Source organism: Macaca fascicularis, chromosome 11 (genome assembly GCF_037993035.2).
Source record: "Macaca fascicularis isolate 582-1 chromosome 11, T2T-MFA8v1.1".
Taxonomy (NCBI): Eukaryota; Metazoa; Chordata; class Mammalia; order Primates; family Cercopithecidae; genus Macaca; species Macaca fascicularis.
In genome coordinates, this window is record NC_088385.1 from 130,344,572 (window position 1) to 130,360,525 (window position 15,954).

The window sequence follows — 15,954 nt, forward strand, 5'->3', positions numbered from 1 at the left end:
TTTGTTTATGAGCATGTACTAAACCCACACAATCATCAGTACTGGAGCCCGCAGGGAAAGCGATTTGTCACCTACTTTCTCAATTGGTGTCTTCTTGCTTTGCGCATTTCCTTGTTGAGATCTTAAACCTCCATCTTCTACATGTGCTCTCTTTGGTTGGTTCTGCTTCAGTTTTTGTGCCCATGATGTTACAGCATTACTATTTAAGAAGAGAAAACCAAAATTACATTTTTTTGGTTTTGAGACAGAGTCTTGCTATGTCACCCAGGCTGGAGTACAGTGGCGCAATCTCAGCTCACTGCAACCTCCATCTCCTAGGTTCAAGCAATTCTCGTGCCTCAGTCTCCTGACTGAATAGCTAGGAATACAGACACACCACCACACCCAGCTAATTTTTGTATTTTTACTAGAGATGGGGTTTCACCATGTTGGCCAGACTGGTCTCAAACTCCTGACCTCTGCCTGCCTCAGTCTCCCAAAGTACTGGGATGACAGGCATGAGCCACCACACTGGGTTCCAAAATTACTTCTTTAGATACTGTACTTCATATATAAAGCTAACCACCAGTTGCTTTCAGTTGTTTTTCTTTTTTTTTTTTTAAATAGAGACCCTCTCTAACACCCAGGCTAGAATGCAGTGGCAGTCGTGCAATCACAGCTCACTGCAGCCTGACCTTCCTCAGCTCAGGTGATCCTCCCACCTCAGCCTCCTGAGTAGCTGGGACCACAGGTAGGCACCACCATACCCAGCTAATTTTTTCTATTTTTTTTTTTGTAGAGACAAGGTCTTGCCACGTTGCCCAGGCTGATCTCGAACTCCTGGGCTCAAGTGATCCACACGTCTCAGTGTCCCAAAGTGCTGGGATTACAAGTGTGAGCCACTTGCCCAGTCAGTTGTTTTTTCTAATAGTGGAAAGATAATGAATTTTTATTAATTCACCTACATCACTTTTTCAATTTCTTATTATCAAAGGCAAAGTAAACAAAAAGACTAACAGTGACTGGTCGGACGCAGTGGCTCACGTCTGTAATCCTAGCACTTTGGGAGGCTGAGGCGGGTGGATCATGAGGTCAGGATATCGAGACCATCCTGGCTAACACGGTGAAACCCCGTCTCTACTAAAAGCTACTCAGGAGGCTGAGGCAGGAGAATGGCGTGAACCCGGGAGGCAGAGCTTGCAGTGAGCTGAGATCACACCACTGTACTCCAGCCTGGGCAACAGAGTGAGACTCCGTCTCAAAAAAAAAAAAAATACTAACAGTGACTAATAATACACAAAGTCGGCTGGGCGCGGTGGCTCAAGCCTGTAATCCCAGCACTTTGGGAGGCCGAGACGGGCGGATCACGAGGTCAGGAGATCGAGACCATCCTGGCTAACACGGTGAAACCCCATCTCTACTAAAAAATACAAAAAACTAGCCCGGCGTGGTGGCGGGCGCCTGTAGTCCCACCTACTTGGGAGGCTGAGGCAGGAGAATGGCATAAACTCAGGAGGCAGAGCTTGCAGTCAGCTGAGATCCGGCCACTGCACTCCAGCCTGGGTGGCAGAGCGAGACTCCGTCTCAAAAAAAAAAGGAAAAAAAAAATAATAATACACAAAGTCTGTAGCCATAGACTAGAACAAAAACCACCACATTTGCCTTTCCAAGTGCTAAATGTATCTCTACAATGAAAGTGTATTTGTTGGCATAAACCAATCATTATACTTGAACATACATAAGATTTGTGTTGCTTTAGATGACACAATTCAGGGATATGAAACTAAAAATTTGGGATAAATTATGAAAGTTTTAAGGATTGTTTTACAAACATTCAGCCAGTTTACCAAAAAGCCTCCTTTGTTGCCGGGCGCGGTGGCTCAAGCCTGTAATCCCAGCACTTTGGGAGGCCCAGGCAGACGGATCACGAGGTCAGGAGATCGAGACCATCCTGGCTAACACAGTGAAACCCCGTCTCTACTAAAAAATACAAAAAAACTAGCCGGGCGAGGTGGCAGGTGCCTGTAGTCCCAGCTACTCGGGAGGCTGAGGCAGGAGAATGGCCTGAACCCAGGAGGCGGAGCTTGCAGTGAGCTGAGATCCGGCCACTGCACTCCAGCAAGGGGGACAGAGTGAGACTCCGTCTCAAAAAAAAAAAAAAAAAAAAAAAAAAGCCTCCTTTGTCATGAAATGTCACTAAATTTATAAAAATTCTTCTTATACATAAAAAAATTCAGGTCGGGCACAGTGGTTCACACCTATAATCCCAGCACTTTGGGAGGCCAAGGTGGGCAGATCACTTGAGGTCAGGAGTTCGAGACCAGCCTGGCCAACACGGGAAAACCCGGTCTCTACTAAAAATACAAAAATTAGCTGGACGTGGTGGTATATGCCTGTAGTCCCAGCTACTCAGGAGGCTGAGGCAGGAAAATCACACGAACCTAGGAGGTAGAGGTTGCAGTGAGCTACAATCGTACCACTGCACTCCAGCCTGAGTGACAAAGTGAGACTCCGTCTTTTTTTTTTTTTTTTTTGAGACGGAGTCTCGCTCTGTCGCCCAGGCTGGAGTGCAGTGGCGCAATCTCGGCTCACTACAAGCTCCGCCTCCTGGGTTCACGCCATTCTCCGGCCTCAGCCTCCCGAGTAGCTGGGACTACAGGCGCCCGCCCCTGCGCCCGGCTAATTTTTTCTATTTTTAGTAGAGACGGGGTTTCACCATGGTCTCGATCTCCTGACCTTGTGATCCGCCCGCCTCGGCCTTCCAAAGTGCTGGGATTACAGGCGTGAGCCACCGCGCCCGGCAGAGACTCCGTCTTAAAAAATAAATAAATAAAAACAAAACAAAAGAAACAAACAAAAACATTCAGCAGGATACAGACTAGAAAAAATAAAATAAAAAAACATAAAACTGGGGCCAGGTGCAGTGGCTTACACCGTAATCCCAGCACTTTGGGAGGCCGAGGTGGGCAGATCACCTGAGGTCAGGACACAGACCAGCCTGCCCAACATAGTGGAACTATGTCTCTACTAAAAATACAAAAACTAGCAGGTGTGGTGGCCCGCACCTGTAGTCCCAGCTACTCAGGAGGCTTAAGGCAGGAGTATCACTTGAACAAGGGAGGCAGAGGTTGCAGTGAGTTGAGATTGCGCCACTACACTCCAGCCTGGGAGACAGAGCAAGACTCCATCTCAAAAAAAAAAAAAAAAAAAAAAACCATAAAATTGGGTAACCCCGTATATAATTTTCAGTTTCAGCTAGACATGATAACATAGCATGCACTCATAGTCCTAGCTACTCAGGAGGATCACTTGAGCCCAGGAATTCTAGGCTGCAGTGAGCTATAATTGCACCACTGCACACCAGCTTGGACAACAAAGTAAGACCCCCACCTTTAAAAAAAAAAAAATTATTCAAATTACATGAACATGTGTGACAAACTTCCACTATTGATACAGTCCTGTCTGCTAAAAATATCTTTTCTATTTTCTGGCAAAGTTTCCGACCTCAAGAGTTTAGCAGTCTTACAACATTACAGATGGGAAGAAAGTCAGTGTCATTAGAATCTAGTGTGGTGTGGGCCAGGCGCGGTGGCTCAAGCCTGTAATCCCAGCACTTTGGGAGGCTGAGACGGGCGGATCACGAGGTCAGGAGATCGAGACCATCCTGGCTAGCACAGTGAAACCCCGTCTCTACTAAAAAATACAAAAATGAGCCAGGCGAGGTGGCAGGCGCCTGTAGTCCCAGCTACTCGGGAGGGTGAGGCAGGAGAATGGCGTAAACCCGGGAGGCAGAGCTTGCAGTGAGCTGAGATCCGGCCACTGCACTCCAGCCTGGGCAACAGAGCGAGACTGCGTCTCAAAAAAAAAAAAAAAAAAAAAAAAAGAATATAGTGTGGTGTGATTTGTTTATTTCAATTTTCTACAGGCAACAAACTGATAAATGTTCAAATACATCCCATTCTATTATAGTCCATTAAAAGGAACTTTATTTACTAGATTCTAAATGTAATAAACTCCCTTCGAATGATGGAAATTCTACTTACCTATTTGTTTTCCCACTGTATACTTCAGAAACCTTATTTTCACCAAGAAAATTATGTTCAAATTCACCAGGAAAAATGGATACATCTTCCTTTAAAGACGCACAGCACTCTTCAGGAGTCTGTATATAAAAACTCTCATTTTTCACACCATCTACAAGTGAATCGGCTGGCACCGCAGGTGCTACATACTGTCCTTTGGGAACATCTACGTGCTCCATGAACTCCTTAGGGTCTTTAGATTTGTACGGATTTAAATCTGAGATACAAAAGGTGCCATATCCACTGCTTACTGAGCTACTATCCACATTGCAGTCTGGTTGTGACGTGGACATTTCTTGCTGTATTTCAGGTTCTGTGGATTCAGGATAATGGATAACAGATTCATTTCTCTCACTGCTTTCAGAAAAAAAACCCATTTGACTTTCCGAAGATACTTGTTTGTTTGAAGAATTTCCTTCACAGGAAGCACTACTAGTCTGTAATTTGACTAAATTTTTTATCTCCTCCTGTATATGCTGGAAATAAAAAGTTAGATTTGGGTAAGAAAGTATATTAAACATCATATTTTTATGACTGTTACAAGAATGTTTCAAAATATGATGAAATATCATTCTAAAAAAATGTGATGCTTTATCTTTAGTTTATAAACAAAATTGAGGCTGGTGGCCAGGCACGGTGGCTCACGCCTGCAATCCCAACACTTTGGGAGGGCGAGGTGGGCAGATCACAAGGTCAGGAGCTCAAGACCAGCCTGGCCAACATGGTGAAACTCTGACTCTACTAAAAATTAGCCAGACATGGTGGTGCACATCTGTAATTCCAGCTACTCAGGAGACTGAGGCAGGAGAATTTCTTGAATCCAGGAGGTAGAGGTTGCAGTCAGCTAAAATCGTGTCACTGCACGCCAGCCTGGGTGACAGAGTGAGACCTTGTCTCAAAAAAAAAAATTGATATAACATATTGTTTTTTCTTACAAATATAAAAAAGGACGCTGGGCGTGGTGGCTCATGCCTGTAATCCCAGCACTTTGGGAGGCCGAGGCAGGCAGATCACAAGGTCAGGAGTTCAAGATCAGCCTGGCCAACATGATGAAACCCTGTCTCTAATAAAAATACAAAAATTAGCCAGTTATGGTGGCACACACCTGTATTCCCAGCTACTCAGGAGGCTGGGGCAAGAGAATTGCTTGAACCTGGGAGGTGGAGGTTGCAGTGAGCCAAGACCGTGCCATTGCACTCCAGCCTGGGCAACAGAGTGAGACTTCATCTCAAAAAAAATAAATAAAAATAAAATTTAAAAAGTGCCAGGCAGGAGGCCGAGGCGGGTGGATTACCTGAGGTCAGGAGTTCGAGAGCAGCCTGGCGAACATGGCAAAACCCCGTCTCTACTAAAAATAGCAAAATTAGCCAGGCGTGTTGGCGGGTGCCTGTAATCTCACCTACTCGGGACGCTGAGGCAGGAGAATGGCTTGAACCCAGGAGGCAGAGGTTGTAGCAAGCTGAGATCATGCCACTGCACTCCAACCTGGGCGACAAGAGTGAGACTCCATTTCTATATGTGTTGTGTATGTATATGTATATGTATATAAAAAAGGAATCAATGTAAATGACAACTTACTTGAATTTGGTTGTGGAACTGCTCCTGCTGGGCAACTATCTGTTCTTGGCATTGTTTTTCCACCAAATTGAATAGCTGTAACCACCTGGTCTATTAAATTATAAAATATGTTAGTTAAAAATAATTTTTTGACTTAATATTTCACAGAACAATTCCTCCAGTGTAAAAGAGCACTTTTTAGGTCATGATCCATCCCGAATCCCAAGAGCCATCAGCACTCTCATAGCTGGAGTATGCCAGCACGTCACACCAAGGGAGCAGGGAGTTCTACAGAAGGCTACATTCAGCCTCAAGGCTGGGAGACTTTCAGCCACAGACCATATGCAGCAATACACAACAGCAGGAAGTGGCTATGAAAACTACCTGCCTGTGTAAAGCCTTTCAGCATCTTTCCACTCCTAAGCTCTCCTTAGATGGCTCTGCACTGTCTGGCTCCTGCGCACCTCCCCACTTCATCCCAGCCCTCTGTCCCTTGCTGGCTGCACACCTGTTCTTGAGCGTGCCACAATTGTCTCCCACCTCACAGCTGAGCACCTGCTGTGCCCGCCACCTGGCAAGCTCTTGCTCAGCTCTCACCATGGCTGCTGTCTTCCCATCCTGACTGCTGTCTTCCCACCCTGACTGCTGTCTTCCCACCCTGACTGCTGTCTTCCCACCCTGCAATTTCAGCCTAACTGTCATCTTCTCAAACCATCCTAACAGTTCCTTTCTTTCTTATCATCCTATGTATTTCCTTCATAGCATTTGCCACATCAGAAAGTCTCCTAATTGTTCACTTTGTGAACTCTGTCTCCTACCCCTGCCCCACTCTAACTCCAAGCTCTCCACTAAAAACTTGTGGGGTCCTGGAAAAATTTATTTGTACCTCAGTTTCCTACTTTATAAAATGGGAATAACAACATCTCATAGGTGGCTAAGAGGATTAAGTTTTATTTATTTATTTTTTGAGACGGGGTCTCTCGCTCTCTCGCCCAAGCTGGAGCGCAGTGGCATGATCTGGGCTCACTGCAACCTCCGCCTCCCGAGTTCAAGCAATTCTCGTGCCTCAGCCTCCCAAGTAGCTGAGATGACAGGCATGTGTCACCATGTTTGGCTAATTTTTATTTTTTTTAGTAGAGACACGGTTTTACCATGTTGGCCAGGCTGTTCTCGAACTCCTGACCTCAACTGATCCATCTGCCTCAGTCTCCTGAAGTGCTGGGATTACAGGCCTAAGTTTTAAATTTAAATATGATGCAGTGATCTCAATGGGGAAGCAACTCCATGTTGGAAATCTGTAAGGTCACAGTCATGACAAAGCTGGGGGGACATCACTGGCATTTAGTGGGCAGGGTCCAGGCATGCAGATCATAGGGCAGTCCCCCACGACGAAGAATTGTCCTGTGTCCATTTTATATTACAAAACAATAAATATTTTGCACATTATTCATAACATCAAAACAAACTTGTTTCAAAATCTCATGAGAAGTTCGTCACCCTTTCAGAAAAGCATGTTACCAGTGGAGGTGCTGTATACAATACCTGGATCATCAACACACCATAGCTACATCGATCTGTGTTCAGCTGCTGAATTCACAGTGAGTCTACATACAGGTAAACATGACTACTTCATTATGTCTTCTAATGAACATGTGCCTCACATGGATATATCCAAATACATGTTATTGATTTTTTAAAGTGGGTACAGGTGGGTTATTTTACCTATGAATTTCACTTTAGAATAATATAAATTGATGTTATTTTGAAAGCTGTTATAAAAAGAGAGCTCAGAGGCTGGGCACAGTGACTCATGCCTGTAATTCCAGCACTTTGGGAGGCCAAGGTGGGTGGATCATTTGAGTTCACGAGTTCAAGACTAACCTGGGCAACATAGCAAAACCTTGTCTCAACAAAAAATACAAAAATTAGCTGGGCATGGTGGTATGCACCTGTAGTCCCAGCTACTTGGGAGGCTGACGTGGGAGGATGGCTTGAGCCCAAGAGGTTGAAGATGCAGTGAACAGAGGTTGTGCCACTGCACTCCAGCCTGGGTGACAGAGTGAGACCCTATTTAAAAAAATAAAAAAGAGAGAGAATGAAAGAGGAGAAAAAGAAACAAAGAGAAGGGAGGAAAGGAGGGAGGGAAGGAAGGAGGAGGGAGATGGGAGGGAAGGGAGGGGAGAAGTATGGAGGGGAATATATTCTGATTCTGACTTAAGATGCTGATGTCAAAAAAAAATGTTGATTTCAAATTGTTAAAAGTAACAATTTCTAGTTAAACACAAATTTTCCAGAAGTTAAACTACATTATGGCAATGCCTCCTTTGTCCTAAAGCATGTTAATTCAGGTATCAAAAGCTAATGAGGGCCAGCCATGGTGGCTTATGCCTGTAATCCCAGCACTTTGGGAAGCCAAGGTAGGAAGATTACCTCAGGTCAGGAGTTCGAGACCAGCCTGGCCAACATGGCAAAACCCCTTCTCTACTAAAAATATAAAAATTAGGTGGGCATGGTGGCACTCGCCTGTGATCTCGGCTACTCGAGAGACTGAGGCAGGAGAATCACTTGAACCTGGGAGACAGTGGTTGCTATGAGCCAAGATCGCACCATGGCACTCCAGCCTGGGCAACAGAGCGAGACTGTCTCAAAAACAAACAAACAAAAAGCTAATGAGTAGATACATTAGGGGAAACATTTAATATATTTAATAAAACATTCCATTTTTAATTGCATTTGTATGGGCATTTTTAAAGGTCTTTCACATTAGTACATACTGATTATTATATGCAAACAAGCATAAAGTATAAAAACTGAAAACTCAATTTTTTTAAGCATATAGTAATACTTTCTTATAATTCCAATAATTATGGATAATGGATATAAATAATTATACTTAGCAGTTGCTGCTATTGAATTCTTAAACCAGGTAATCTTTCATTTCGCTTACTCTACTTGCTAAAAAATAACACAAATTATGCTTTTAAAAGTATAATTAACGTTTAAAATAAGATCTAGTGCTTTCTAAGAATTAATAATGGTTTATACATTTCTATTAAAAACTATCAAATTCAGCCTTAAGAAAGTCTATCTTGAGCATTATTCTATGAAACAAAATTTATATGTAAGGTTTTTTGTGTTTTTTTTTTTACTGAGGGGGTCTAGTTATGTTGCCCAAGCAGGTCACAAACTCCTGGGCTCAAGCTATCTACCTCCGCCTCCTTAAGTGCTGGGATTACAGGTTCTCTATTTTTATATATAGAGAGAGACAGGGTCTCAGTCTGTCACCTAGGCTGCAGTGTAGTGCTGTGATCATAGCTCACTGCAACCCTGACCTCCTGGGTTCAAGTGATCCTCCCACATCAGCCTCCCAAGTAGCTACAACTACAGATCCCATGCCACCATGCCCAGCTAATTTATGTATGTATTTATATTTGCAGAGACAGGGTCTTGCTATCTTGCCCAGGCTAGTCTCAAACTCCTGGCCTCAACCAAACCTCCCACCTTGGCCGCCTAAAGTGAAAGGATTATAGGCGTGAGCCACTGTGCTCGGCCATGTAAGTATTCTTTTAACTGTCACATTTTTATATCACAGTTTAACCTATGAGCCAAAGAAAGAACCACTGATCTGAAAACAATATAATGGAATGTATCACAGCTGAATATGGTAAGGTACTAAATAGAAGCTTCAATTTATAATTAGAACATTGAAAATATTTCAAAGTGGATTTAGGTTTTTTAAAATGATGACAATTCCATATAAGTTACTGACAACATTACAATTAGTAACAATTTTAATAATTTTGGGATTCTCAGGTCTCTGAATGAAGACAATGTTTTAGTTCATATTTAATATACAAATTAGAATGTCTAATCAGTAATATATTGTTAAAAAATACTTTTGATCACCTTTTTCCCACTCATTCAATATCATTCCTAAATTAATATACTTGACCACTTTAGCATTAACTTAAAAGTGTCATGCTCTTCAGGACATAAATTTCTAATAATTTAGAGTTTAGTAGAGGTATGTTTTAATATAATTATCTTAAAATTACAAAAATAAAACAAAATTAGATACCTCACAGCTTTTCCAAAGTTCCGAATCAGTCTTTCCACTGTTTTGTAGCTCTTGCATTAAAGAAGTTAGGACTTCAACTGTACCTTGAATTACAGATGGTCTGGTCTTCCCTGAGAAAGAGGATACCCCATTTGTACTAAGGTGGGGACTACTTCTGTTGAAACATAAATAATTCAAATGGTTTTCTTCACTCTATCAAAGTGTTGAATAATTCAGCAGTTCAAGATTTAGCAGAGCAGTACAAAACCACTGATATTTAATCCTTCTAATGGCACCTCATTTGTTGAAAATCTGATCACAAGTTGGTTCACAAAAGGAAAAGGGCAGTAAAAAGACCGCACTGTATTCTTTTTAAGAACACAACAGAAAGACCTTCTCCAGAAGTGAGAGAACACTCCAAAGGATCAGCAGAAAATAAAAAAAGTCTGTGCTAAACAATAAGATTAATTTCCAGCTTCTCTGATCTCCCCTATTCCAGAGGATTATTTCCCCCAACTTTAAGAACAGCCCTTCATTGTGCAGTGGGGATTCTTTCTCCACTGCCCCAAATGACAGTCAAATCTTGTTCACTGGATACCCATAATTTGGTATGATAAGCTGATGCCTATCTCGGCACTATCTCTGAATAAAAGTTGTGCCAAGCAAATTAGCAGCAAGTATTCAGGACTTACTTAGCCTACTCAGTGTGTAAAACAGCACTGATTCTTTCCAGGAGTACTGCTTTTCCAAACTTCAAGTAAGTTATTTTGGATTTGTTTTATAAACACACAATATATTTCAGGTCATTAAAATGTACTTAAAATCTAGTCACAAAAAGATCATTTTCATTTATTTACTGCTTGATATCCTCCTTTCTTTCACAAAGAATTTGTTTTAAAAATAAATAAATAAAAATAACAGTAAAATAATAGTTAGGACCAGTGAAAATATTACTAAAAATTCAAAGGAGGCCAGGCGCAGTGGCTCACGCCTGTAATCCCAGCAGTTTGGGAGGCCGAGGTGGGCGGATCACAAGCTCAGGAAATCGAGACCATCCTGGCCAACATGGTGAAACCCCATCTCTACTAAAATACAAAAAATTAGCCGGGTGTGGTGGTGCACGCCTGCAGTCCCAGTAATCAGGAGGCTGAGGCAGGGGAATCCCTTGAACCCAGGAGGCGCAGACTGCAGTGAGCTGAGATCGTGCCACTGCACTCCAGCCTAGCGACAGAGCAAGACTCCCGTCTCAAAAAAAAAAAAAAAAAAATTTAAAGGGAAGAACATATGTTATCAGTAAAGGGTTTTACATAGCTGTAATAATCGAGTTTAAATGTGGCCAATTTACCTGCCAGTCACAATGAAAAGGGAGACAAGTTTAATTGCCTAATTTTCACTAGCAAGGCACAGCTTCCTCCACCCAAATCAAACACCGTTCTCACAGGAATTTCTTCTAGAAGTGTACTTCAAAGGGACCACCAAGTAATGCAAGAACCAAAATGCGAGGCCAACTTTCAGCAAGTGCATATAGATTACTGTAGGACTATTCCCCGTGCCTTTTAAAATGTACTTTCTCGGCCGGGCGCGGTGGCTCAAGCCTGTAATCCCAGCACTTTGGGAGGCCGAGACGGGCGGAACACGAGGTCAGGAGATCGAGACCATCCTGGCTAACACAGTGAAACCCCGTCTCTACTAAAAAATACAAAAAAATAGCCGGGCGAGGTGGCGGGCGCCTGTAGTCCCAGCTTACTCGGGAGGCTGAGGCAGGAGAATGGCGCAAACCCGGGAGGCGGAGCTTGCAGTGAGCTGAGATCCAGCCACTGCACTCCAGCCTGGGCGACAGAGCCAGACTCCGTCTCAAAAAAAAAAAAAAAAAAAAAAAAACTTTCTCGTTTTACTTCACATATTCCTCTGTTTGTTTTTTACAACTCCCCATCCCCATTGTTTTATATACCCATGTAAGCGGCCTTAAATTCCTCCTGAAAAGGGCAGAGAATTAACAATTTTTTAAGTAATGTATTTATTTATAATTATAATACACAATTTCTTCAAGACCTACTGTGTTTAAAGTTCCTTGCCCCTTTACCAGTAAGGCCCCAAAACCGCTGTTTTCCTTTCTTCTACATGCTGTTTATAGATGCTCTCCTCTCTTACAGTCCTTGCCTCTTTGCTGTTTCTACACTACTATAAATTTAGAAACCCAATAACCAAGCTTGTCAGACTATGTGTAAATTGAAAGTAAACAGGCTGATGAAAAACAAACTAACCATGATCTGTGTTAAGACCATTAAAAAATAAAAACAAACCAATCATAGGATAGCTTAAAAATAAAATGCGCCAGGCACGGTGGCTCAAGCCAGTAATCCCAGCACTTTGGGAGGCCGAGACGGGCGGATCACGAGGTCAGGAGATCGAGACCATCCTGGCCAACACAGTGAAACCCCGTCTCTACTAAAAATACAAAAAATTAGCCAGGCAAGGTGGCGGGCGCCTGTAGTCCCAGCTACTCGGGAGGCTGAGGCAGGAGAATGGCATGAACCCGGGAGGCGGAGCTTGCAGCGAGCCGAGATAGAGCCACTGCACTCCAGCCTGGGCAACAGAGCGAGACTCTGTCTCAAAAAAAAATTAAAAAAAAATAAAATGCATTTTAAAAAAATAAATAAAATGCATAAAACACACTTTGATAACATCTATTTAGTCCACTATTTTGTCTACTTAGAGTCTGGTTTTGTCTTAACTTCCTAATACTCAACTTTAATTGCTGCTTCCCACATTGGTGAAGTATTTCTGCAACATAAAACATCATTTGTCCCAATTATTTAAAAATGTAGAAATAATATTTAGGCAACTAAATGTTAAAGATATGCTTGTAATTTACAAAAACAAACAAAAAAGTGTAAAGGAAAGTAAAACATGCAAAACAAGTTCTTTTTCAGAATGCTTTCCATGCAAAAGTACGTATCTCTGGGAGAAATGAAAAACATGAAAATACTAAACCTACTCCTGACTTAAACAACTGTCCTTGAACTTTCTTTTTTTCTTTTTTTTTTTTTTGAGATGGAGTCTCACTCTGTTGCCCAGGCTGGAGTGCAGTGGTGCCATCTCAGTTCACTGCAAGCTCCGCCTCCCAGGATCACGCCATCCTCCTGCCTCAGCCTGCCGAGTAGCTGGGACTACAGGCTCCCACCACCACGCCCAGCTAATTTTTTTTTTTTTTTTTGTATTTTTAGTAGAGATGGGGTTTCACCATGTTAGCCAGGATGGTCTCGATCTCCTGACCTTGTGACCCGCCCACCTTGGCCTCCCAAAGTGCTGGGACTACAGGCGTGAGCCACTGCGCCTAGCCTCTTTTTTGTTTGTTTGTTTTTAAGACGGAGTCTTGCTCTGTTGCCCAGGTTGGAGTGCAGTGGTGCAATCTTGGCTCATTGCAACCTCTGCCTCCCAGGTTCCAGCAATTCTCCTGCCTCAGCCTCCCGAGTAGCTGGAACTACAGGCACACGCCACCACACCTGGCTAATTTTTGTATTTTTAGTAGAGACCAGGTTTCACCATGTTAGCCAGGCTCGTCTCCAACTCCTGGTCTCAGGTGATCCACCCGCCTCAGCCTCCCAAGGTGCTGGGATTACAGGCATGAGTTACCGCGCCCAGCCTCCCTGAACATTCTTGATAGGTTAAAAAATAATAATAATAATTCAAATCAGTAACTCTGACACTATTTGGATAAACTGGTAAATGTATGCAAATAAGGTTATTCTGATTTGTTACATTTTCTAAAATCCCATTCTTACCTATCAGTATTTAAGTTCAGTCCAAGAGAATGCAGAGAATTTTTATCAGATTCTACAGAAGATGAAGTTTTGTGTAAGGTTTTCACCAAGTCAAACTCTTCCATAGTGTAAAGAAATTGTTATATTCTCTTATTTGAAAATAAAGGTTCTTGGACTGTTTGAGGAAAGTGAATCCGTGTCATCTTCAGAGGCTTCATCGTCTACTGGCATTTTCAGTGGCTAACATTCAGAACTGTGAAATATCCTAAACTTCCAAGAGAGTCTGAAAATGAATGGGGGAAAAGAAACTACTATAAAAAGCCACTAAACCTAGCAACTGCTTTTACATAACTTTGGAAACCTTAACTTCTTTCATGCAGATCTCCATTAAGGATAGCAACAGTATTCATAATAATCAAAATGTAGAAACCACCCAAATGTCCATCAGTGGCTAAACGGATAAACGAATGAAGCATATCCATAGAACAGGCTAGGATTCAGCCATAAAAAGACATATGCTACAACACAGATGAACACTAAAGCTACTATGCTAAGTAAAAAAAGCCAGTCACAAAAGACCACAGACTATATGATTTCATTGATATGAAATATCTTGAATTGGCAAATTTATAGACAAATGGCTGCCAGGAGCTGGAGGAAGGAGAGAATGTGAGTGAGTGCAGTTGGTATGGAGTTTCCTTTGGGGTGATAAAAAATTCTGGAATTAGTGATGATGGCTGGACAACCTTGTGAACTAAAAACCACTGAATTGTACACTTTTAAAAGGCTGAATTTTATGGTATATGAATTATGTATTATGTATCTCAATTAAAAATCTACATCAAGGATTATTTGCAAAAGTAGCATCACCTTTTTCAGGTAATATTTCAGATTTTTATATGTTTCATAATCAACGTTCTGTTTTTTAGAGACAGCATCTTGCTACATTGCCCAGGCTGGTCTACAACTCCTGGCCTCAAGCGCTCAGCCTTCCGAGCAGGGGGGATTACAGTGCAAACCATTTTGCCAGGCTTTACAATGAAGGTTCTAGATACAATTCTATTATGTAACAATTGGAATACTTGCATGCCTTATTCATTTGTTTAATAAATTCTACCAAGTATATATGTTTGTTGACTTATACAGAGACTAGAAGAACTGAACTACTTAATATTTGTTTTAAAAAGAGCCAATTAAACTGTTAACAACCATAGCTTCCCCATTGTGTGGAGGTACATTTTGAACTATATATATGGTCTTTTGTCTCTGTGCAGCTATTCTTAGAAAATAAACCAGCTGGACACACTGGAGCCTGCCTGCTGCTACTGGGAGCATGTCCCAGCTACTCTGGAGGCTGAGGTGGGAGGATCACTTGAGCCCAGGAGTTCAAGGCTGCAGTGAGCTATGATCCTGCCACTGCATTCCAGCTTGGGCAACAGAGCAAGACTCCATCTCCTAAAAAATAAAAATAAAAATACTAAATAAAAAAATTATTTGCCAGGCCAACTAAAATTTCACTGAAGCTGGGTATATACAATGGCAAATTGGCTGTAACAGGTCAAACAAGATGCCTCCTTCCTGGGGAATTCATGCATTTATAAAAGAGCAAGGGGGCAAGAAGAAAAAGGAGAAATAAAGGGAAAAAAAACTCAGCTGCTCACAAACTGAAAAGCTTAGAGAGTGCAACAGGAATACTGTCTAGTATTCCGCTTCCGCTAGATTCCCACTTTTAGGTCCTGCTTCTATAAAGCATTACACAAAAACAGGGACCATTTCCTTCAGGGACAGGAGTGAATGCAAAGGGTAACCGGACCTAACTAAATTGACTTTTCCCCAGTGGCTCAGCCCATCACCCACGACAAATGGGGCACTGAAACAGTCAAGGACTGCCCCTTCCAACTGGCAACAGAAATACCTGGATTCCAATCTCCGTGCTGTTATGCCACGAAAACACAAGCTCTCCAGGGAGATGGACCTGCAACCCCATCTATTATTTCCCCTGCTGAGGTAATCCGGATCCGGATGCAGATCCAGATGGAAAACCACTACAAATTCAAGGATGCTTCTCTATTGGAGTGGAGGTGCTATGGGGAGGGCAGGGAAGTAAGAGGGAAAAATCCTTAAACACCCACATATACAATGCAAAAAAAAAATTTTTATTTTGATACAGAATGAATATAAGAGCAGAGCTTTTACATTTCTCAGCAACAAGATATGACGCTTTTGGTGTCCCCACCCCCTAGCAAAAAAAGGGAGCTGGGCAAAAGGAACGATTGGCGGTTATGAAACATGAAAGTTAACTGGGCGCTCCGCCTTGCCTGGAGGCTTGGGGGAGAGAAAGAGATTTCAGATAGGGATGAGACCAGATCCTGACATTCTGGGGCTCACAGCCAGCCCGCAATGGCTGGTGGCCATTGTGGGAAGGAGAGGGAGAATTCATGCAGTCGCCTAAGCTACGGAAAGCAGGGAGGACGGAGAAAAGCCACCGCTCCTTCAACTACAACCGCGATCCCAA

At 42.5% G+C, this 15,954-nt stretch overlaps 1 protein-coding gene across 32 annotated transcripts in view; it reads right to left on the minus strand.

The window, feature by feature from the left end:
- The window catches only part of MPHOSPH9 (M-phase phosphoprotein 9), an 85,977-nt gene that overhangs the window by 69,627 nt on the left and 396 nt on the right, over positions 1-15,954 (minus strand). For 13 of the 32 annotated variants that reach the window (XM_065525278.2, XM_065525276.2, XM_045366712.3 and 10 more), the window contains exons 2-6: positions 13,461-13,722; positions 9,697-9,850; positions 5,640-5,729; positions 4,023-4,537; positions 76-199 (exon numbers count right to left, since the gene is read on the minus strand). In XM_065525278.2, coding sequence (XP_065381350.1) covers positions 76-199; positions 4,023-4,537; positions 5,640-5,729; positions 9,697-9,850; positions 13,461-13,564 — 987 coding nt within the window. In that variant the 5' untranslated portion in view covers positions 13,565-13,722. Of the gene's footprint in view, positions 1-75; positions 200-4,022; positions 4,538-5,639; positions 5,730-9,696; positions 9,851-13,460; positions 13,723-15,354; positions 15,524-15,954 lie in introns of all 32 variants that reach the window. The other 19 variants (XM_074008265.1, XM_045366717.3, XM_074008272.1 and 16 more) reach the window with 7 other exon arrangements.